The 22,057-nt window shown below is 40.3% G+C and overlaps 1 protein-coding gene across 1 annotated transcript in view; it reads left to right on the top strand.

Annotated features, from left to right (window-relative positions):
- TEX14 (testis expressed 14, intercellular bridge forming factor) overlaps positions 1-21,804 on the top strand; it is a 71,239-nt gene extending 49,435 nt beyond the window's left edge. Inside the window, 15 exon segments of the mRNA XM_043499348.1 lie at positions 1,106-1,206; positions 3,615-3,734; positions 4,307-4,385; positions 5,270-5,360; positions 7,306-7,368; positions 9,507-9,634; positions 10,084-10,274; positions 12,384-12,483; positions 12,918-13,004; positions 14,142-14,219; positions 15,811-15,928; positions 17,146-17,241; positions 18,353-18,462; positions 20,605-20,668; positions 21,161-21,804. Of these exon segments, the coding sequence (XP_043355283.1) occupies positions 1,106-1,206; positions 3,615-3,734; positions 4,307-4,385; positions 5,270-5,360; positions 7,306-7,368; positions 9,507-9,634; positions 10,084-10,274; positions 12,384-12,483; positions 12,918-13,004; positions 14,142-14,219; positions 15,811-15,928; positions 17,146-17,241; positions 18,353-18,462; positions 20,605-20,668; positions 21,161-21,197 (1,463 nt within the window). The 3' untranslated portion in view covers positions 21,198-21,804.
- The last annotated feature ends 253 nt before the right edge of the window (positions 21,805-22,057 follow it).

Here is a 22,057-nt window from a genome sequence, read left to right as displayed (position 1 = left end):
CTGTCATGGCAGACGGTTAATCTGATTCCTGTAAAAAAAAAAGTCACATGACACTCACTTTCTCTCTTCCTGAGCTGTGGTCTCCTACAAGTCTGGGGTAATCTAAGGTAGTCCAGTAGATGCATTGCCATGTTACAGCCAAAATAGATTAATGTGGCTTCATCAGGTGCTCCAGATATGGATTTCCCCAGCCTCTGCATTGTATCTGAATTGGCCCCAACCGATCTCCAAAGGCCTTGGGAATTGGTCCAAAGGTACTGCTAATATAATCTCCATTTTAAACTTTGTAGCAATCAGGGCTATATCTTCACTTCCTAAGTGGATTTAGCTACTGCTAAATATGGTGTGAAGACATTAAAACACACACACACCCAACCCCCCCACACAGAAAGGCCACTGCTAAGTTCACAAAGGAAGTTTTAGCAATCAATATCTAATTGACTGTGGACCCCCACTTGGAGGCTCTGTTCCTGAGATCTCATGAAGAAATCGGGTTGATGGCTTGCAAAAGAGGAATCCAGCTGCTATATGTCTCACTGTAAACTCATGTTCCTCACAACCGCATTGGGTAATGACCAAAGACAGGCCTCTCGGCAAAGACACATACACAGAACCATTGATAAAAATGACTGTGTTTTGTCAGTGAAATAGTCACACCCCAGATGAAACCAATGACCCGTTCCCTACGCAGTGACAAATGCCACTAGGAATAGGACAGAGTTCTGACTGACTTGTCCTATGGTTTGCATTTGATGTGCATGGAGCCTGAGATTTGTTCCTTATACAATGCATTATTGCTGCATGGTGCTAGCTTAGATCCTAATAAGTTGCTAATTGAGATTTTCAAAAATGAGTAATTAGTGACATGCACATGGATGCCATTTTGAAGAACATTTTCAGGACAATCCTCAGTGAAGATTCACATGTTTGGCTTTATGAATTGGACATTTAATCGTCATTATCTTTCCATTTCCCGATAGATCATGTAGCTTTATGGCTGTTCATAGCTTTATTCACATTTATATTCCATCAGTTGCACAAACCATTCAAGCCACATTATCCTTTGCATAATTGTGTTCCATTCTGACATGCTTCAATTTGTCAGGCAGAAGTTGGCAGTCTCTAGCAAAAGAAGAGCAAGCAGAGTGCGGAGCAAACCTTCCTAAGAATTCAATCAGTCCAACAGAAGCTGAGAATCCCTGCTGTGTACGTTCAGTAATCCAAGAAATATAATTACTATTAGTAATCTATGAGATCAGTTTTGTGACAGGTAGTTGTATATTTGTTTTGTGTGCGTTGCATACTGAAAAATGAAGGCAGCCAGATATTGCTGATCTTTTAGCTATGAGTTCCCTAGGAGTCCTCCATTTGTTGTTTGGGTCTGTAAAACCACTAAGGCAATGTGAGCAGTGGAAGGTAGGCTGAAATATACAGCAATAAAATTAAATATCTAGCATCGAGAATCTAAAGAAACTGGGAATAGGAGAACAAAAGGTATGTCCAAATCTGAAATTGATTTGTGCTTTTAAAAGTGATTTTCAGAGTGGTGGCAAAGCACATGTATGCTTCTGCAATGTAGAAAAACTAGGCATGAATGCACCCCAAAACACCTACAGAAATCCTTTTTGCATGCACAGCCCATAGAGAGATGAGATTTTGCCCCTTCAAGTTTGCAATATGTACGATTATTATATGGCTCAGTCAATATGTGATGCATATTTTATATTGCAGAATTACGGGTTTTTTAATACTGTGAAACACCAAGAGCTGCTTTTTATAAAATAAAAATAGTTTCTGCTGTATAGACAGTTATTACTAATTATATATATATACCCCAAAAAGAAAAGGAGTACTTGTGGCACCTTAGAGACTAACTTGTACTCCTTTTCTTTTTGCAGATACAGACTAACACGGCTACTACTCTGAAACCTGTCTATATATACCCCAATGTCTTTAGGCACCCAAAGATACAGATTATCAGTTTAGGGACTAACTCCCATTGAAATCAATGAGAGCTAGATGACTGACATGCTTAGTCACTTCAGGTGCCTAAATACCTTTGAAAATCTGGCCTCATTGATTAAATTGCCCAGGTAATAATAATACTCCTCCCCTAAACCCAACTCCTCCCCAGATACTTGGGAAAAGAGATGGGCCTTACAGTACATCTGGCAGACCAACAAGATCTGTTTTACAACATGTCAGGGAGGTTTAACAGCACATTAGAACAGTTTAATGAAGGAAGTGAATAAAAACTCCAGGGCAATTTAGGTACTGTTGACAGTATGTAATTATCCAAGTTGGACGGTTGCCAGGGTAGACACTTATTCCAACAAAAAATGCCATTGGCTATTTTAATGACCTTAAGAGGTCAGAAAAATAGTCACTCTGGCAACACAGCATTCTCTGACACTGATTCACGCATCTGGACTGATTCAGAGGGAAGAATACAATATACTAAATTGACAGTTCCACTTCTCATGGTACTAGGGCCACGTGTACACTACAGAATTATGACAGGTTTCAGAGTAGCAGCCGTGTTAGTTTGTATTCGCAAAAAGAAAAGGAGTACTTGTGGCACCTTAGAAACTAACAAATTTATTTGAGCATAAGCTTAAATAACTACAGAATTATGTTGACCTAACTTACGTCGGCATACAGCCACTGCAGTTATTAAATTGCTTGCATGTGTGCACAGTTGGCTACTTGTGTCAGCAGTGTGCATCCTCATCAGGAGCACGTGTATTGATTGTATTGTCAGTGTGGGGCACTGTGGGACGGCTCCTGAAAGCCAGTAACAGTCAATATAAGCAAAGCAGTTTCTACACTGATGCTTTGACAACCTAATTACCTTGACCATGACTCTGCGCCACTCAGGGATGTAGTGTTACTAAATCAGTATAGAGGGGCACTTACATTGGCAGGAGCCAAATTTAAGTGACTACACTTCCACAGCTAGGTCGATACAAGGCACCTTACGTTGACATAATCCTGGAGGGTAGACCAGGCCTTAATGTCCTGGTAGGAGGTCTTTCGGAGCACTCCTCTAACATAGCTCCAGCTCTGCTTACCTGGGCTCTGATGGGCCCACTGCACCAGGTGGTACACTAGCTGCTGGCAAATAGTCCCATAATAGCTGAAGGGATAATTCCAGAGTAATAATGTAAACGTAGGTTTCAGAGTAGCAGCCGTGTTAGTCTGTATTCGCAAAAAGAAAAGGAGTACTTGTGGCACCTTAGAGACTAACAAATTTATTAGAGCATAAGCTTTCGTGAGCTACAGCTCACTTCATCGGATGCATCCGATGCATCCGATGAAGTGAGCTGTAGCTCACGAAAGCTTATGCTCTAATAAATTTGTTAGTCTCTAAGGTGCCACAAGTACCCCTTTTCTTAATGTAAACGTAATAGCTATCTTAAAGGTGGACTTACTGAAAATGTAAGCAGAATAAAAGTTATACTCCTGAGTGAAGGAAGCTCATTGGTTTCAGTCTGAAATTACAATAAAATAACAAATGTTATTATTTAATATTGTTGACTAAGAGTATATTATACAATATGGACATAGTTGTGAAGGCATCATAACTTTATGACGTTTTATAACATCTTTCACAGGAGCATTCAAGTGAATTAACTTGTTCCCCCAATTCCTCTCCTGATATATCAGATGAGTTTTTCACTCCTGATCCGGATTATTTTTTCTCTCCAGCTGCTCAGGAAAATTCAGAACGAGAGGTAAAAGCAAAGTTTTCCCAGGAGTAAAATGTATCACAAGCTTAAGGGCAAATAAAAACACCTGTGGTTTTGTTTATGTTGGTGTGGAAAAGAGCTATCTTTATTGTGACATCTTTATTGGCAAGCACTCCTTTTCCATACCCTCTGATAAATCTGTACCTCTCAACAATTATCCCTATTCCTAAAGAAAAAGCAAAAAAAATCCCATGTTCTCCTGGCATATTTTTTTACAGGGAAATTAAAGCTTTTGTGTAACCTTGAAAGTAAAACTCTGCTGTTAGGCTAAGACATTTTTTTGGCCACTCTTACACTAAGTTTCCCCCTCCCGGCGCTCTTCATTTACTGTTGCATGTTTGGGAGACAGTTTTTATTTATTTCCTAGAGAAGATGAAATTATTTGTGAAGGATGTCAGATATAATGCTTGCTGTTCATTATTGCACCTAAAAATGAAAAGCTCCTGAAAGGTTTGCTTCTTTCCACGCTGATTAGGGTGTACATTGCACAGGGACAAGAGTTCTCCTATTATAGCTTGCCTGTGAGAATTTAAATTTGATGCATTGTGTCTCTTCAGACCTCAAGTTCTGAAGATAAGTTAGAAGTAACCCAAGAAGCCTGTGTACAGAAACCAACCTCTACTGATACAGGGTCAGGTAATACTTAGCTTCAGCATTCTGATTACCTTCTCCAGACCTGAGGAAGAGCTCTGTGAAGCTCAAAAGCTTGTCTCTTTCATCAACAGAAGTTGGTCCAATAGAATATACTACCTCACCTACCTTGTCTCTCTCGTATCCTGGGACCAACATAGCTACAACAACACTGTTAAAAACATGTTTGTTATTTGTGTTTCCTCCTTGCAGTGGGTACTCCCGTGTCCTTACTTTTGTGGTGCAGGACTGCCAAATGTTGGCAGATCTAATATTTAGTCAGCAACTTTCCCAGTAGGAAGCTGAAACTGGATTCATTTTGGCCTGGTTGCCTCCATTCCCAGTGAGTTTAATGGGAATTGAGGGCGCATGGTATCTTGTAGGATCAGGCCCATACATGGTAATCAATGAAGTATTGGAGTGGTGATGTTTTGATCATACACTTGTAGCACTGCAGCCAGAAATCTGTTGTGACCAATTTCTTTTGTACCTTTTGCTGAGTTGGCAGCTTTGCATAATGTACTAGCAAGAGACATGGACATTGAATTAGAGTTTTTATATCTACGCTAATATTCTGATTGCCAGACTTCCCTTGGATGTGAGACCTGTTAGATCTGAAATAGTATGTCTGGAATGCAAAGAACAGCACTGAGTGTCATTTCTTTTGTCAGTCCTTATTCAATGAGGATTTGTAATTGGCAGGATGGCTGACAGCTGGAATATGTTTATAAAAATGCATCTTTAAAAATGCATTTGTCTCTTAGAACAACCAAGACAGAGGTCACAAGAACTGAAAATATAATAAAGTTGTAATTTCCTGTTCAATAAGTTATGTCTCACTTTTTTATTTGAAAACCCAATAACAGGAAACATTTGATATTTGTATTCAGGAGAGAAAATATTTATCTGCAACGCAGCAGTAAAAGGTCTTGGCAGTAACGAAGTGGGAATGAATCAAGTCAACCATACTCCTGTAACCAGGTAGAAAGACTTATTATGCCACTTCAAACAAAAATTAGGCTATACAGAACATGCTCTCTCTTTATTAATCCTGCTGAAATACCTAATGCTCAAATAAACTGTCCGTGGTGTTTTTTTTTAAAATGGTGATCTATGTATTTTCTAGCCAGGAAATATTGGAAGGGCTTTCACAAGCCAGATGGATGAGGTTTTATCTTTTACTGTGTTGCTATCCCTGTCTTTGCTTAATGAGAGAGTTATGATTAAAAGAGAAAAAATAATTTTATGTGTGTTAGATGTCGTACATATACTGAAATGCCACCATCTTAAACAGACTAATGCCAGGTAATTAAGATCAAGAGCTCTTGCCTTGTGTTGTGCCTTAGTATTGCAGCTCAGGTGGCACTATTCGTTGTTTATATTGTGGTCATACTAGATGCTGTAGAAAACTGAAGAGAGACATGGCTCCTGACCCACAGATCACCATTTAAAAAGACAAAAAAGAAATAGAAGGAGATGTGTGTGGTAGGGGAAGGAGGGAATAGATGAGCGCAATGGACAGGGGTTTGTTGGTTCATGTTCTTTTGCTTGGTTTAATACATTTGAAATGTGAAACTTCTGCAACCTGTAAACACCTGATACATTACAAACGGAGGCACAGCCAGAGCTTGGCTTTTAATTGAAACCGTATTGCTGTGTTTTTATTTACATTTCAAATAATATTGCAATGGCTCCCAAGGCTTTGCTGCCTGAGGGCCTGCTGTTGGACTTCACCTCTTACTGGACTTGCCATGAACAAGTCAGCCCTATTCACAGATGACAATTCCTTGCTTTAATCTGCATCCTGGATGGGAGATGGGTATGGGAGGAGAGTGGGCAGAGACTCAGTCCACCTGAATTAGTACTGCATTTTGCACCAGTTTGCTGTTTAAGTAACTGGCTGGGCAAGTTTGCTGCATAGTAGAGAGCATGCCTTGTACAGGACACATTGATCAAAAGGATTGTACTATAGTATGCCCCATAAAATCCACAAAGCTATGCAAAATAAGGGAGAGTTAATGTGTGGGTATGTGGGGCGCAGGGAGGTAAGTCCATATGCAATATCCCATTTGTATGCACTGTTTCTCATAGCTGGGCTGTTACTTGGAGTGATTCAAGCTGAGTAGGGGCCTTATTCAAGTGTGACTCAAGAAGCTTTCTGTCCCCTTCTGCACCTTCCTGGAGGAATGGGGTGTAGCTAATGAATGTAACAGCCAGTGGCAGCACAGCTTCTGTGGGAGGGGAGATCAAGAGTGTGGTGCAGGGTGCAGAGGTGCACAGAGGCCACAGGGATGGTTTCCCTGCCTCCTCTGTGGAGTTCCACTTCTCCTCCTTTGGATGGGAGGAGGCAGAATTTGAAGTAGACTCGTCCATAACCTCTGTCTGCAGTTAATAGTTCAGTGTTTGGAGACTTGCAGCCATGTTTAACTCTCAGATGGGGTGTTTATGTTTCCATTATTCTCATTTGTTTGTATTTCAATAATACGTAGAGGCATCAGCCAAGATCAAGGCCCCACTGCACTAGGTCTTGTACATACACCTAATAAGAAAGAGTCCTAAAGAGCTTAGAATATAGAAAAGACGGACAAAAGGTGGGGAAAAGGAAGTAATGAAAAGTCTTAAACAAGTTTTGATTTAATTTTCAAATAGTTTTGTTTGAAACGACTGGCATTTATAATGCATACATTGATTGATTGTGTAAGATACAGTACAGATTCATATCTACTATGTACATAATCTTTTTTCCTACTCCTCTATACCTATGCTTCAAGACTAAGCAAGTTTTGATTTTGATGAGCTTCACACTAGCCCCACAGAGCTAGTCCTTAAAGTTTCTTCAGTTTCCTTTTGCTCTTTTTAAAAGTTTATTTTCATGATTTTTCAAGAGAATAGATGACTATGAGCTCTTAATTTTTTCTCTTTCCAGTGCTGAAGCATCACAAGAAATGATACCTAAGGAGACACTGAAAGAGTTCAAAGAGAAAGATATGTAAGGACACACATTGTTTCATAGTGAAACTGTAGCAAATCATTTGTTACCATTGTAAGATTTTTCTATGTATATAAAGTAAGAAAATGTGATGTTCCAATTCAGAAATTCAAAAACAGGATGCCATGCAAATTGCAGAGATATTATTTCATCATGATCAGCGGAGTGGGTAGGTACAAAAAATCAAACATCTACAGTTGACCTTAGCTTACTTCACAGTATTTTTATATCCGTGAGTAATTAAATTAATGAAAGAGAATGTCTGTTGGGTGTTGTGCATCAAAGTTAAAGTATTAGGAAATCACTGTTCCCTCTGAACATGTTAAATTGAAGATACAAACAAAATAATTTTAAATCATTAGTTTCCAGTTAAATACCTTTCACAGCAAACAAATACAGATCCCAACTAATGTGATGGAGGTTTCTAACCTATTATTTTGGTAAGACATGAGCACTTGGCAGAATGGACTTGTGGACTGTGATTTTAAATTGAAAAGCTAACTTTAAAAAAAAAATATGGGTGAAAGTCACATATAAACTTCTGAGGTTTCAGAGTAGCAGCCGTGTTAGTCTGTATTCGCAAAAAGAAAAGGAGTACTTGTGGCACCTTAGAGACTAACAAATTTATTAGAGCATAAGCTTTCGTGAGCTACAGCTCACTTCATCGGATGCATTTGGTGGAAAAAACTTCTGAGACAATGGTCCACAGCTGAAATTTCCCTTCTGATCAACAAAGCATATTAAAGCACAGTCTTAACTTCAGAGTATAGCTGGTGGGGATGTTGGGTTCCTCAGTTTGGCCCCAGTCCTGCAAGCACTTAAGCCCTCAAGAAGACACCAAGGTCTCTTTTTAGAGTATATGTGTGTAAGTTCCACTTAGTCCAAGTAATTCACTTGGAGGACAACTAAAGCTGCAAGAACCAAGAGCACCAAACTAGTCTGTGTTCTACTGAAGTCTCTTTTGTTCATTAAGTCTTGAGATCCTTTCCTGAGCTGTGGAGACCATTTTGTTAGCATTCTCTTGTAGAGGGGTAACCTACTACTGAGCACCTTGTGGATTAGAATTATTGTAAGGAAGAGGTTTTGAAAAGAAACTCAAGGTCAGTAGCTCAGGTATCCTTCCTCTTTCTAAGCTCTTCTGGATCTCTGGACTAGGCATTCTGTAGCCCAGGAGTCAGCAACCTGCGGCATATGTGCCAAAGGCACGTGAGCTGATTTTTAGTGGCACTCTGCTGCCAGCCAGGGTCCCGGCTGCCAGCCCTGCTCATCTTGCTGCTGGCCTGGATGGACGGAACCCCAGGCCAGCAGCGGGCTGAGCAGGGCTGGCAGCTGGGACCCAGGCTGGCAGGGGCCGGCGGATGGAACTCCAGACTGGCAGTGGGCTGAGTGGCTCAGCTCGCTGCCAGCCCGGGGTTCTGTCCATCCAGGCCAGCAGTGGGATGAGCGGGGCTGGGACCCCAGACCGGCAGCGCAGGCGGCAGATGGAACCCCAGACCGGCAGCAGCAGATGGAACCCCAGACCGCTGCTGGTCTGGGTTCTGTCCGCTGGCCCTGCCAGCCGGGGTCCCGGCTGCTGGCCCTGCTCAGCCCGCTGCCGGCCTGGGGTTCCATCCATCCAGGCCAGCAGTGGGACAAGTAGGGCCGGCGTCCGGGACCCAGACTGGCAGCACGGGCAGCCGACGGAATCCCAGAATGGTAGCACACTGAGCCGCTCAGCCCACTGCCAGTCTGGTGTTCCATCTGTTGCCTGCGCTACCGGTCTGGGGTTCTGGTCGCTGGCCCCTGCCAACTGGGGTCCCGGCTGCCGATGCCGCTCAGCCGGATGCCAGTCTGGGGTTCCGACAGGGGGCCTTGTAAATGTAAAATTTATTACTGGCACGTGAAACCTTAAATTAATGAAGACTTGACACGCCACTTCTCATAGATTGCCGACCCCTGCTGTAGCCTTTTGAGAACTCCGCATGCAGTCATAAGGAATTTGTCACTTCCCTCTAGAAAACCAAACAAGATTAAACAATTCTAAACAACCTTCTAGAACCTGAGAGTAGCATGATGTAATAACACAAAATGTGTAAGGAGGTAACAGTTAAAAATAGATCTTCTAACCATCTGACTCTCTTTCACTATCAATCCTCTAGATCATTGACAGATATTCAGGATTTGTCCAGTATTTCATGTGAGCAAGAGAATTCTTGTAAGGATATAACTTGTAAAACACCCAGAGTGAGTCATGCACCAACTAGTGTCAGCACTCCACTCAGCCCAGGTAACTGCAGAGCGGAGAGGATCAGAGAATTATTCAACCTTTTGGGGCTAGGAGTCAAGATTTCCACTACATTTTAATTATTGAGCTTAAATATTATTTTAAAAAATAACATGTTGCTTTACCGTGCTCCATATTCCTTAACTCAGTATCTCTATCAGTAGAGTAGTCAAAGATTCATGAATGCGTGTCGTCTTTGTCATTGATGAACTGGAGATCCCAGTCACAATCAGCTATAATATCACTGAATTTCTGTGTAGGGAGCAACTATTGTGGGCAAAGATTTTTCAAAGTTTGGTATGCAACCAGATATGTAAATTAACCATGCAATTACATGCCTGATTTCTTTAAAAATCTGACTCTGTGTATATTAAAATGCAATGGCAGCGTAGTTAGAACAAAATAAAAAGCAAAGTCCGCTTGCTAGCTTTTCTCTCGACTTTTCTTCACAGGGAAAAAAATGTCATCAACCATCAAGAAATGCAGAGATTGCCATGAAATTCCCCTGGATACCTCTTGTTGGGCTACTCAGGAGACTTCCCTAACAGTGTCTAGTACCTTTTTTACAGCCCATGAAAAGGAAAAGAACTCAAAAACTCCCTTCCTTTCTTCCGAAACCTACTCCTCTGGATTGACTGAACCTATAAGTGTAGGAAATTGTACTTCCTTTATGCCAGCTAAATTCCTAAACTCTTTCCCCTCTCATATATTTTCAAAATGCCTTAATATAACTGCAAGAAGTGATACTTATATGGAGTCATATAGTTTTGTAAAATTTCTGGGTTAAATCCTGTCTCTGTTGGAGCCAATGACAAAATTTATTGACTTCACTGGGCTCAGGATGTCACCTTCTGTTTTTAATAAGTATGTTAATATGATTTGTGGAATCCGGTGGCACCTTAAAGACTAACAGATTTATTTGTTAACAAATTAATTTATTATTTAACACATAAATCTGTTAGTCTTTAAGGTGCCACCGGACTCCTCTTTGTTTTAGTGGATACAAACTAACACGGCTAACCCTTGATACTTGAATATGCTTTGTGAGTATAATTGTGTATGATAATATCTTCAAACAATTTGTGAACCCAGGATAGGCTTGGTATGCTATGAAGGACATGATAAAATTTAGAAAGTAATTTGTTTCATCTGTCTAATTTTTTTGGCATCTTATTGGTAGGCAGGAAATCTCGCACTCCTCAGTGCATCTCACCCATCAATGTCTCACATAGCTCAGTATATAGAAATACAAAGGGGAAAGTAAAATCTTGCATTGAATCTGAGCTCTCCTAGAAATTAGCTCTTATATTGCTTGATCTGGAGTGTACTGAGCAGTTTGTTTGATAAAGAATGAAACCGGGAACTCTTGGTACTAAGATCAGTCCCTTCCTACTCTCTATCCAAAAGACTTGTGTGCATGTAGAAGGTGGTATCTCAGAAGATATCAGTACCGTAGTGTTTGCAACTGATTTATAAACCCCTTGATCTTTTTGTCTTGGTGAGGGTGAGAATTACATCTGCTCAGAAAGAGGTGTGAGTTTTCAGATTTGTAAATTTCAAGTTACACTTAGGAAGGGTGTCTTAAAATGGGGTTGGGGAGGGATGCGCAGGCAAAGAGGAATGGTTTCGTAATAAACAAGTTACAAATTGAAGCATCCTGGGCATAAGAGTAGTTTGGATATTCACAACATTCAGAAAACCATTATATTAAGGGGTTTAATTTGTCCTTTTACTACATGCACAGGATTGGTGTTACATTATCAGTTCTATTGTGTCAAAAAAACCTCACTGTATAGAGACATCAGATTTCCAAGGAAACCTTAGCTTTTTCCTCTGATCTTTTTGGAGCTGAAAATATTCTGGTGCCAGAACATTAGTTTGACTGCTATTCAAGAGGATTATATATAAATAGTTGCCTTAATGCCTTTCTTATTGTTATTCATTGGGGAGGTTGCCATTTAAAGATTAAATTACGTTTGTTCATCCAGAACAATGGCAGCCACATTAACTGTCCTTAGGTCAGCTCTGCATCTTTAGATTTGCAGGGCCGATAGCTGGAGTTCATTAAATACATTAACAGCACAATTCTGCCTTGGCTTGCGCTGCAGAGAAATTTACATTGCTGTCACTTACTCTCCTGAAAAATCCCTCTGGAATGAAGTTTTGGTACTAAGCCTCTATTTCCATTTTGAAAACGTGGTCTTGTCTGTGTTTACACACTTTCCTCCTTGTGTATATTACTGGGACATTTTTGTATCCAGTCACGACTAGCTTTTATAATTATGGATTTGCATGCGCATCCATACATACACACACACACACTGAGAATCCTTTAGGCTAGACTAATGGGTTCATCTCCTTTCAGGGGATGACAAAACTGGCCTCCTCATGGAGTCCTGTCCAGTTGTCTGTGGCTGGAAGGTTGTTGATCATGCTACAAGGAAGAGTTAAAACGGATGAAAATGGGATAATCTGATAGTATCATTAAGGACTGGTAGAACACTAAGGAGACCCATCACAATGTTTGTCTGAAGGGTGGCTGCTGCATTTGCTCCATGTCTTCCTGCTGTATTCTGTGCTGCACACTGAGTGCATGATCTGCCTCTGGGGTTATGGGCCAGCGCAAAGAATAGAACAGTTGAACTTTATGCTAGTTGATTATTGCCTCCTCTCATTTTGGGCTTAGCAGAGGAGAAGAACACAGAAAAACGGTTTATACTCCTATGCTTCATTTATACATGGTCTTTTACAGAGTGGTTTGTCAGCACTCAGTGCTTCTTCACTTTTGAGAAAGGCCAGGAAAGAATCTCATAACCCATTTCCTGACACTCAGCAGAGTGACCTACAGAAAGGTACAGCAGATTATTAAAGAAATCTCACAGCTGCATTCTTGTAAGGAACATGTTTCCAACCTGGCCTTAACCAGATCTCTATTTTTGCAGGGGCAGAGAACAGTGGGCAGTTTTTCATTTGCAAATGATTGAATTAAGTAACTCAGATCCCAGATTTCCTGTTTGCACCTGCAGATTAAGAATTTGGACACCTACTGTGATAGACCTAAATTATAGGTGCAAATAATTGTTGGCTTCAAATTGCATCCACAAAATTGAGGCCTGTAACTGCAAGTCTAACTTTATGTCTAGCTTTAAATTATGAAATTATTTAAGGGTATTTGATAGAATGTGAGTGAGCCCAGCTCAGGGAAGGGTTGTTAGATGTTGTCATAATCAGAGCTTGTATTATAGTTATTCATCACTATTAGTTAATTAGAAATTTTTTTTTCCAGTTGATTCGAGCCCAGCTTTCTCCCAGGCATCAGACCACTTTATTAATGACCTGCCACCACCAGCCCAGGAGCTACTAGATGAAATTGGTAAGAAGCATTAAAACCAAAATGTTTTGGGGCTTGCCAGTTACATTTTATATCCAGGGTCCTCCTCCTATGAATGATCAGGATTTCCCAGCATGATGCACTAATACAAAATGCATGGGTGACGATATAGGACATCTTGACCCAGCTGTTGCCAGGAGATGAGTAACAAATTAGATGTCAACAACTTAAATAATTGGCACCAAGCTTCATAATGAATTGGGCCTTGGGCTCCTGATTTGGCAGATTCACAAACATCACAGAACAGTTGTGACCAGTAATCCTGCCAGGTGATGGCAATCAAGTTGCTGAGCATTGTTGTAATTTAACACTGAAACAAGTTCCACAAGTGAAGTAAGGCTAAAATCTTCAAAGATGCCTAAGGGATTTGGATACCCATTCTCCATTAAAATTAATGGAAGCTGGGCATCCAGATTCCTCAGGCATTATTGAAGCATTCATCCTAAATTATTTAAGTTTCTTCTCCTATTTGGACATACCACCAGACAGAAAATACAGTGGAAATTTTTCCATTGTTTCCCCCAAATATTCCCTTGGTTGTACAAAATTACTTCCTTCATGTCCCCTACCTCACTCTTACATTCAGATAATTGAGGATTATAATTGAATGTTTTTGTATTCCCAAACAAAGAGCAAATACGTCCTCAAAGGAGTCTTCTATTTTTTAGGTCACAGTGGTTGGCAAAAAATGGTTCTGCCAGGTTAGCTTTATTTACAGTTTTGTTACCATGGTTTAGCAGCACTATGGAGAAGTCATTGCTTTTACATGTGATAGTGAACGTGACAAACAGATTTGAAGTCACATATTGCTTCTGGTCATGTCTCCATCTAAATTTCTTAGTGAAAGTTGGAATTTTATATATATATCTATATATCTATATATACCTTGTCCATTTGTTTGCTCATATCCTAAAGCAAGCAAATGGAAGGTTGGCACAGAGAAGGTAGCTTATGATCCTGTGCCAAATTGTAAGATTAAATTATGGATCAGTTTCAGATTACATATTGTTTATCTTGCATGTAAATAGAAAAAGTAACACACTTCCCCAAATAACATGGAATGGATTTTGAAACAATATTTCAAGCAGTAAAGAAACAAGTGCTACTTTTTTTCAACAGAAAATTTAAAGCGGCAAGATGCCCCCTATCAGGACTTTGAGGAGAAAGGATCCCATACCCACAACATGCCAATGCATGGTTAGTTGCCGATAATAGAGAGCAATGAGATTGAGATGCAAATACAAATAAACTTTGTTGATGCAGAGCAGTTCGCATTCTAAAATGAATGACTCAAATAATGACTACTGGTATGTTTAGCTGTTGTGCTAACCTTTTATTTTCTGGCTTTTTTGGATCTGTGGTTGCCATCCTGACACAGAGATTTGGAAGAACTTGAAAATATTTCCAGACTGGACTTGGGTATCATCTTTCTAAATCAGAACCCTTCAAATCAGTAGCAGAGGTTCTTTCCCATTGTCGCAATCTTTCTGTCCACTGAGCTCTCACTGAAGTCTGTGAGAGTCTTGCATGGAGAGAGGCTGCAGGATTGTTCTCTTTTAGTGTAACTTTACTAGTATCATGGCACTACAGTTTTCACCTAAGATAGGCGCTGTAACCCAGAGAGGAGGGATAATGAACAGCTGGCTCAGGTTTTGCAGCAAAAGAGAGCTCAAGTTGTCAATCCGAGAGCAAATCAGTAAAGAGTGCTCTTTGCATTCTCCCAGGGTGCATCCTAATGATGTGGCAGTTTATTTTGTATTTAGATTACCCTTTCACATTTCTTACAACTCTCTGATCTCATACTCCAAGAAAATTGCAGCTGTTTGGTCAAGAGCTCCAATATCATGTGGTTCGCATTCTGTTTTAAGAGACCAAAGAACAGAATACTGAATTTCTCATGCCATTGAAACCCAGAATGATACTAGATGAGAGTCATGTTTTAGATGTGCAGCTCAAGACACCAGGTGAATAGAAAACCTAAAATTTAATGAATGAGCTCTGCATTTGTTATTAGGGAGACAGAAGGAAAAGGGGGAAAGCAGGTGAACGCAAGTCAGAAACCTGAGTTACTCTGTATAGAGGCTAAAAAGATACTTGAGTATGATACTGACACTTGTTTGTGTTGCCCTACAAGTTGTGAGAGATCTTTACTCATTTAAAATAGTTACCTGGGATAAAGAAGCCACTGTGAGTGTTCATACACAGGGGTATCTTGTTCTTAGATGATGAGGAATGCAACATTCTGTGTTGCTTGCTGGTCAGTCAGCATGGGTTTTGTATTTGCATAAAGTATAGCTATTTCAGATTTCATTCTAGTGACATCCTGCTGCTGCCTGCTTATCATAGCTTAGCAGAAGGTCGCTGTGAATTAATTCATATGCTACAGGGAACAAAATTTACTAAGATAAGTCTAGGGAAAAATAAATAGTGTTGGATTCTGCTAAATAGGGCAGCAAAGTCAACATCTACAGGTTTCCTTTTGATTTTCTGCCATATCTAGAAGGGCAGGGGGGAAAGATTAATTTCCTCATGCATTTTCCATTTTAGCATGCAGCAATATGTTTGCTTCTGTGAATATAGAAAGGTGGTAGATTTCACTACTTATCTGGGTCTTGCTACTGGCCATTTCTAAAAGTAGATCCACAATGGACTTGTTTAATTGAAAATCAGATGATTTGGGGCAGGCGAACGTTTCTGAAGCACAGTAAGATGTACAAATGCATTTTAATTTCTTTAACTACTTCACTTGTATCTTTGACATTAAAAGTCACTCTGTTTATGCAAATAGTTCTCACTCAAATTAATCCAGAAGACAAAGAGGAGGAAGAAGAAATTGAGAATAAGGGAGAGATAGATCACAGCTTATGGACTAAAGAGATATTGAATCTAGCAGAAGAAACAGAAAGGTACTAAAAGAGAAGAGTAAGGAGGCTGTTTCCAAAGCACTTTAGATCTTGGGAGGCAAAGTATTAAAGTAGAGTTCAATATGTTACGTAAGAATGGCCATACTGGGTCAGACTAATGGTCCATCTAGCTCAGTATCCCATCTCTGACAAGTGGGCAGTGCCAGATGCTTCAGAGGGAATGAACAGAAAAGGTTAAGTTTGAGTGATCCTCTCATCCAATGCTGTCATCTAATCCCATCTTCTGGCAGTCTGAGGTTCAGGGATACCTGGAACATGGGGTTGAGTCAATTTTCTGTTGCTTGCCTTCATGTGTTATATTTAAATGGGACTGTTTTACATTTGACTATTCCTCACTTCCACCCTCCTGTATTTTACCAACGTCTTTCCTATCCCCTTTATGAGGGTATAGAGTTTCCCCTTTAATAAATTAATCCCTAATGGATGTCTCTGCCTGAATTTTGTGCTCCTCTGCACCTGTTTGCTTTCCCCTAGCCCCTAGTTTAAAAAAAATCTCTACAGCCTTTTACATTTTACATGCCAGCAATCTGGTCCATTTTGGTTTAGGTTGAACCCATCCTTTGTGTATAGGCGCGTCCTTTCCCAAAAGTTTCCTCAGTTCCTAATAAACCTAAAACGCTCCTCCCTGCTCTGTTGTTTCATCCATGCATTGAGACCCTGCAGTTCTACCTGTCTTTCTGGCCCTGCGTCTGGAACTAGAAGCATTTCAGAGAATGCTACTATGTTATAGGAGATTCCGTGCAGATAGCAAGTTGCCCCCTCCATTATCCTGAACATTACTTCTGACCACTGCTTACTCCTCTAGTACACACCTGATAATTCCCGCTCCATGTATGATTCCACCATTGTAATTTTGATAACAAACATTCAGGACTTGATTCTCATTTAAATTAAGGGCCCTTTATACTGGGCCTTAAGGGGGATATAAATGCTTAACATCCAAAACCCTGCAACTCTGTGCTGGTGGATAAGAACCTGCAAGTGAAACAGACTATAAATGATAATAAAGCGGCCAGGCCTATTTCCCCAGATATGAGAAATAAGTAGTAAATAACATGAATGGTGAAAAATAAATTAGATATTTAAAATAAATTTTCTTTCAGTTTTAGTAATCTTGGGTAATTCAGGTAAAGAAATTGTTTGTTCAAAACATAAAGTATTTAACTTTATAGACTCCTTTTTAATCTCTCATTCAATAGAGCTCATTCTACTCTTGATGATCTCCTAGAAAAAATTCTCCAACCAATTCCAGAGGATGACGAAGTCCAAGGAGAACCTTGGGGACACCTTGTTAGGTTAGGAGATAATGGATATTTCATTCATAAGTATGTTGTACTTTTATTTTGTGCATGAGACTATGCTGGGCCCTCTAGAAAGCAATGCTCTAGAAAACTGTGCAGGAGACATCAGGATTTGGGACTTTCACTACTAGACCTAGAGAGAAGTGACTGTGTTATTAAGGTAGTCTCTGGTAGGTGGAAAGTAAAAGTACCTGTGAAAGGGCATGGATCTTCTTTCTAAAAGCTGGAGGTGACCTGCCATATTACTAGAGTTTGAAAAAATAGAAAAGAAGAATATATATAAAAAGAGAAGAGCCATGAAAGTTCTTTAGATTAAGGGAATCTTATAAACAGAATGTTCTGATGAGGGAAATCATTTGTCAGTACAACTTGGGAAATAATTATGAAAATGGCAAATGTCATAGAAACATAGTTTAAAAAAGACTTTGTGTGTGCCTCAAATAATCTTTTCCCCCTTGTTAGCACCAGCAACCAGAGTCTAGCACATGCTGTGATAGTTGTGAGCAGTTCTCAGAAGATTCTGCCCCTTCCTTACCAACTGTCAAGTATAGTAGTCACTCCTACAATACAACTCCATTTTGGAGTCAAAGGAATGCACACAGTCCCATGTGGATACACATTAATTTGTTTGGCATCAAAATTTCTCTGCTCACGCAGCCCAAATATCCTGATGGAAAGGAAGGAAATTGATGGAGGTACAGGTAGGGTTACTTCAGATACGCACAATCATGTGATAGAGGGCCTGATCCAAAGCCCATGGGCTTTGGATTGCTCCAATATAATGTCTAAGGTTTCAGTTATCCGCTGAGAGAAACCAAAGTGAAATACTGTATGGTGTCTACCTGCCGCTGCCTGGTGCTGTAGTACGCATATGTCTTAAGTGATAATTCCTGATTCTCAATGGAGGGGGATAGAGAATCACTGGAGTCTGATTGTAAATGTAATGCACAGCTGCAAACTGATCTCCTGGCTCAACACAGCAGAGGACAAGAGCAAAAAGCAGATGCTTAGCTGTTTAGGGACTTGTATATTAATGGTCTCTATTAAACTTCCCTCAAATAAAATATAAAATTGTGACTTGACACACAAATCTCTGTCATTGAAGGGCAACAAACTTTAAAGATCAAGGAGATGATGAAATGAAGAGCGGAATAGAGGAAGGTGGCACCAGGGCAGAAAGCACAGAGACCGGAAGCTGTGCAGGGAATACCGAAGGTCTTTCTTAATTTGTAAAGATATAATATACTGTGCTTGGCAATTACTTGTTTATTATCCTGGCAGTGATGAGTTTATTAGTAATAAATATCTTGCACTGAGCAAGGCTGTTAGCTATTGTTCTCTTACTGATTCCTTTGCCCTTTGGAATACACTGATACCAGTTCTGTCCCAAGCTTTTAGAACAGAGGAAGCTGCTTTGGAGTAAAATTCTGTTTTGTTATTAAGCTTTGATTTTTACCAGTGTTGATCAAAGGTGTTAGCCTGACAGCCCATTGCTCTCTTGAGTTAAAGAACTGCTTACATGTGGGTAGTGAGAGTGCAGCTTCCCACACTGAGCTATCAACGTGCTTTGGAGGAACTGTGATCACATAGTGTCCATATCCCATTTAATCTGCTAAGGCACATTAAGGCCTTCACATTATAAAGGCTTTCAGCTACTATTGGTGTGGGTTGGGGTTGAACACGTGACTTCCGCATTAACACTACCACGTCCCGGAGGGTTTGACTACACTGCAATAAAACACCTCTGGCTGGCCTAGGTCAGCTGACTCAGGCTCAAGGGGCTATAAAATTCTGGCCTAGACACTCAGGCTGGAGCTGTGGCTCTGAGACCCCAACATCTACACTGCCATTTTTAGCCCCGCAGCCTGAGTCAGCTGACCCATGCTCTAAGACAAAGTGCCATGGGGTTTTATCACAGTGTACATATACCCTAAGCCATCCTTCCCCTTTCTCCTCTCTTACTAGCTAGAGGTGGCGGAGGAGAGGAGTTGGTGAGGAGGACATACTTTCTTCATCAGGCGAAAGAGTCAGATCAAAGGAGCTTCCTTTGCTTTATATGCCTCTTAAAGGCGTAGTGGCCTTCTGTTGAGCGGTGCTTGTAGCACCTTGCTGCAGCTGACTGACTTGTACCATCCACACTGTCTTACACAGGCTCTTTAGATTAGGAGGAAGGAGCTACCTTTTACCACTTGGTGACAGCATGGCAGCTGAGGCACTTAGCTGTTGGTGTTACCCTCCCCTAGTAACCAACAGCCTGCCAGTTGGGCAAAATGGGAAGAATGTATTGGGTTCTAAAATTCAAGAACTGATTTGAAAATAAAAAACCCAAACAATGGGGTTTTACTCCAGTGAGCTTCCCCTAGTCAAACAGTGTGACTAATAATATTCCCTTAGCCAATCAAAGTTCCTAGACTTGAGTTCAGTTGTTGTGAAGCAACCACATAATCACTAGGCCAGCTGACCCCCAGCCCGGATACAAGGAACTGCAGAAATGAGAGAAGCGGTTAGGGATGGTAGTGACAGGAGAGCATCCCTGTACTCTGGCTGTCTTGGGCAATTGCACTTGAGTATAATCCTCCCTAAGTCTAGATCTTCATTGGAAGCAATTAAAAAAGATGCCCTGGAATTTTACAGCTAGTGAGTAATGTCAAATTAGACAGTAACACTTTCCAGTTGTTTTCATTCTTTACTTGTTAAGAGAACTTCATTTAATATGGGGGAAGTTGGTAGGTTTGCATTTGTTATTGTATAAACAAACATGGTAGAATCCTAGGGTCTCGCTGCAAAAACAGGCTAATGCAGTCTTAAGGTTGTAGTCCTTGACTTTCAAAAGTGACTTGTGATTCTGAGTGCCTAGCATGAGAAGACTTATAAGAGCCTGATGTTTAGAGAGTGGATGCTGAGCTTTCAAGTTGGGGGCCTAAAAGTTGCAATTCCCAAATTACTAGTCACTTTTGAAAATGTTGGCAATATATTTAAACACACAAGTCTGGAAATGAAAGGGTTAAATTCTAACTTTACACCTGTGTTAACAGTCTAGGACAATTTCAATGGGGCTACTCCTGCAGGAGTTAGGGTGGCAGAATCAGCTCCTGACTTGTTCAGTGCTGCCAGGAATGTTTTCCCCAGCAAATGGTTCTGCAGAGAAGGTACAGTACAATCTACCTTTATAAGCACAGTAACAGATAGCCACTGGTTTCTGAATACAACTGCAGTTTAGTGGGCCCATTGAAGGGATTTTTAGCAGCAATCTCTGCAGCTTTTTTACATGCTGACAAAAAACCCCAAAGCTTTCCTAATGAAGTATTGTGGTGGTAGGATGTGTGTGTTCTTATTGCTTCTGTACTTCCTTTCTAGCTACAAATCCTGAGGATCCAAAACCCAGCTTATGGCAGCGGTTGCCTTGGCCTTCTCCATTCAGGTAAACCTTTATTAGATATTTGTATGTGTGAAAGTCAGTTGTTCTGGTGACAGCACAAATATGTGCTCTACTGTACTTTAGCTAATACAGTTGAAAGACAAAGAAGTTTCTCAACCTGATGTTTGGCCTAGTGAGCAAAATAAATGGGATCAAAACCTAGCACAGTTTGGGGGTTTATGTTAAATTCTGCCCTAAGGCCGAGAATCTCAACAGTATTTAGGTGCCTAACTCATTGATTTCAACTCCCATTGGGAGTTAGGTGCCTAAATACCTCTTAGTATCTGGGCCTGAGGTAGTGCCAAACCAAATTGTCACTCAGGTCGAAGTGAGAGAACTTGCGCATTCTCCTTTTACTGTGTGTGCTAGGTGTACCTTTTGTTCTAGCACTCTGGAGCCAGAAATAATGCTTTAGAATCCCATTCCCATCACTGCTTATAAACTGCTCGTGAAAGAAAAACGTATTTTTTGTTTAATCTCATTTTTTTATTTCAGGGTAATTGTCCTGGATCAGAGCAGCACACCTAAGTGATCAGTCGATAGCATATAAACCTTCAATAAGTTGTTTGACATCTTCCTATTATACAGTACCTATTTCTGTGATGTGCAATGCTGTTCACCAAATAAGCAGTCTTATAGTTCTCAGACTTCCTTTAATTGTAACAATCGATACAAAGAGACTGAATGGTTTGCTCTCCAAGTACATCTGGTATATTAAGTTTTTTGGTTCATTTTTATTTAGCAATCGCTTATAAATGAGAGGCAGCACTCTGAATTATGCTGTAAAATGGAATTGTTTTCCAAATATAACTGTGCCTGTTAAGCCTTCTAAGCTTTGTTTTCTCCCTAGCATGCACACTCACTTTCATAAGTTAAAGCATTTCTTGCTCTGTTGCATTATGCCGTTTTTGTTATTGACAAAAATGAGTCTCTTTAAATTGCTGCTGCTGCTCTTGCTCTCCTTAGCTTTTCAGTGCCAGGGAGTGGAACATGGTGTTACAGTCCACATGTGCATTGCTTCGTTTGCTCATTAGATGTGACAAGGTAATTTCTTGTTTTCTCATTTCGTGGAATTCTTGTGACATAAGTTGAACTGACTGAAATGATTTAGAGGATTTATCTTTGTGCAAAAGCGAATGTCTGAGAAAAAGTGAGTACTATGAAGGCAACATAACATACATTCAGGCAGCGATGTGTGAATAACTGGTTGATAGTGTCAAGAACTCTCTTATTTAATCAAACCATGCCTCTGATGGGCCTGATCCAAAGCCTATCCAAAAAGAGTCCCATTGATTTAATTGGATTTCCAACCAGGTTCTAAATGGGCACAAGTACTTTAGAATTGAATATCTGTTCTACAGCACTGTGTTGGTTCAGTAACCCTGTGAAGTT

Source organism: Dermochelys coriacea, chromosome 17 (genome assembly GCF_009764565.3).
Source record: "Dermochelys coriacea isolate rDerCor1 chromosome 17, rDerCor1.pri.v4, whole genome shotgun sequence".
Classification (NCBI taxonomy): domain Eukaryota; kingdom Metazoa; phylum Chordata; order Testudines; family Dermochelyidae; genus Dermochelys; species Dermochelys coriacea.
The sequence above is the reverse complement of the archived record's forward strand: the minus strand, read 5'-3'. Positions and strand labels throughout refer to the sequence as shown.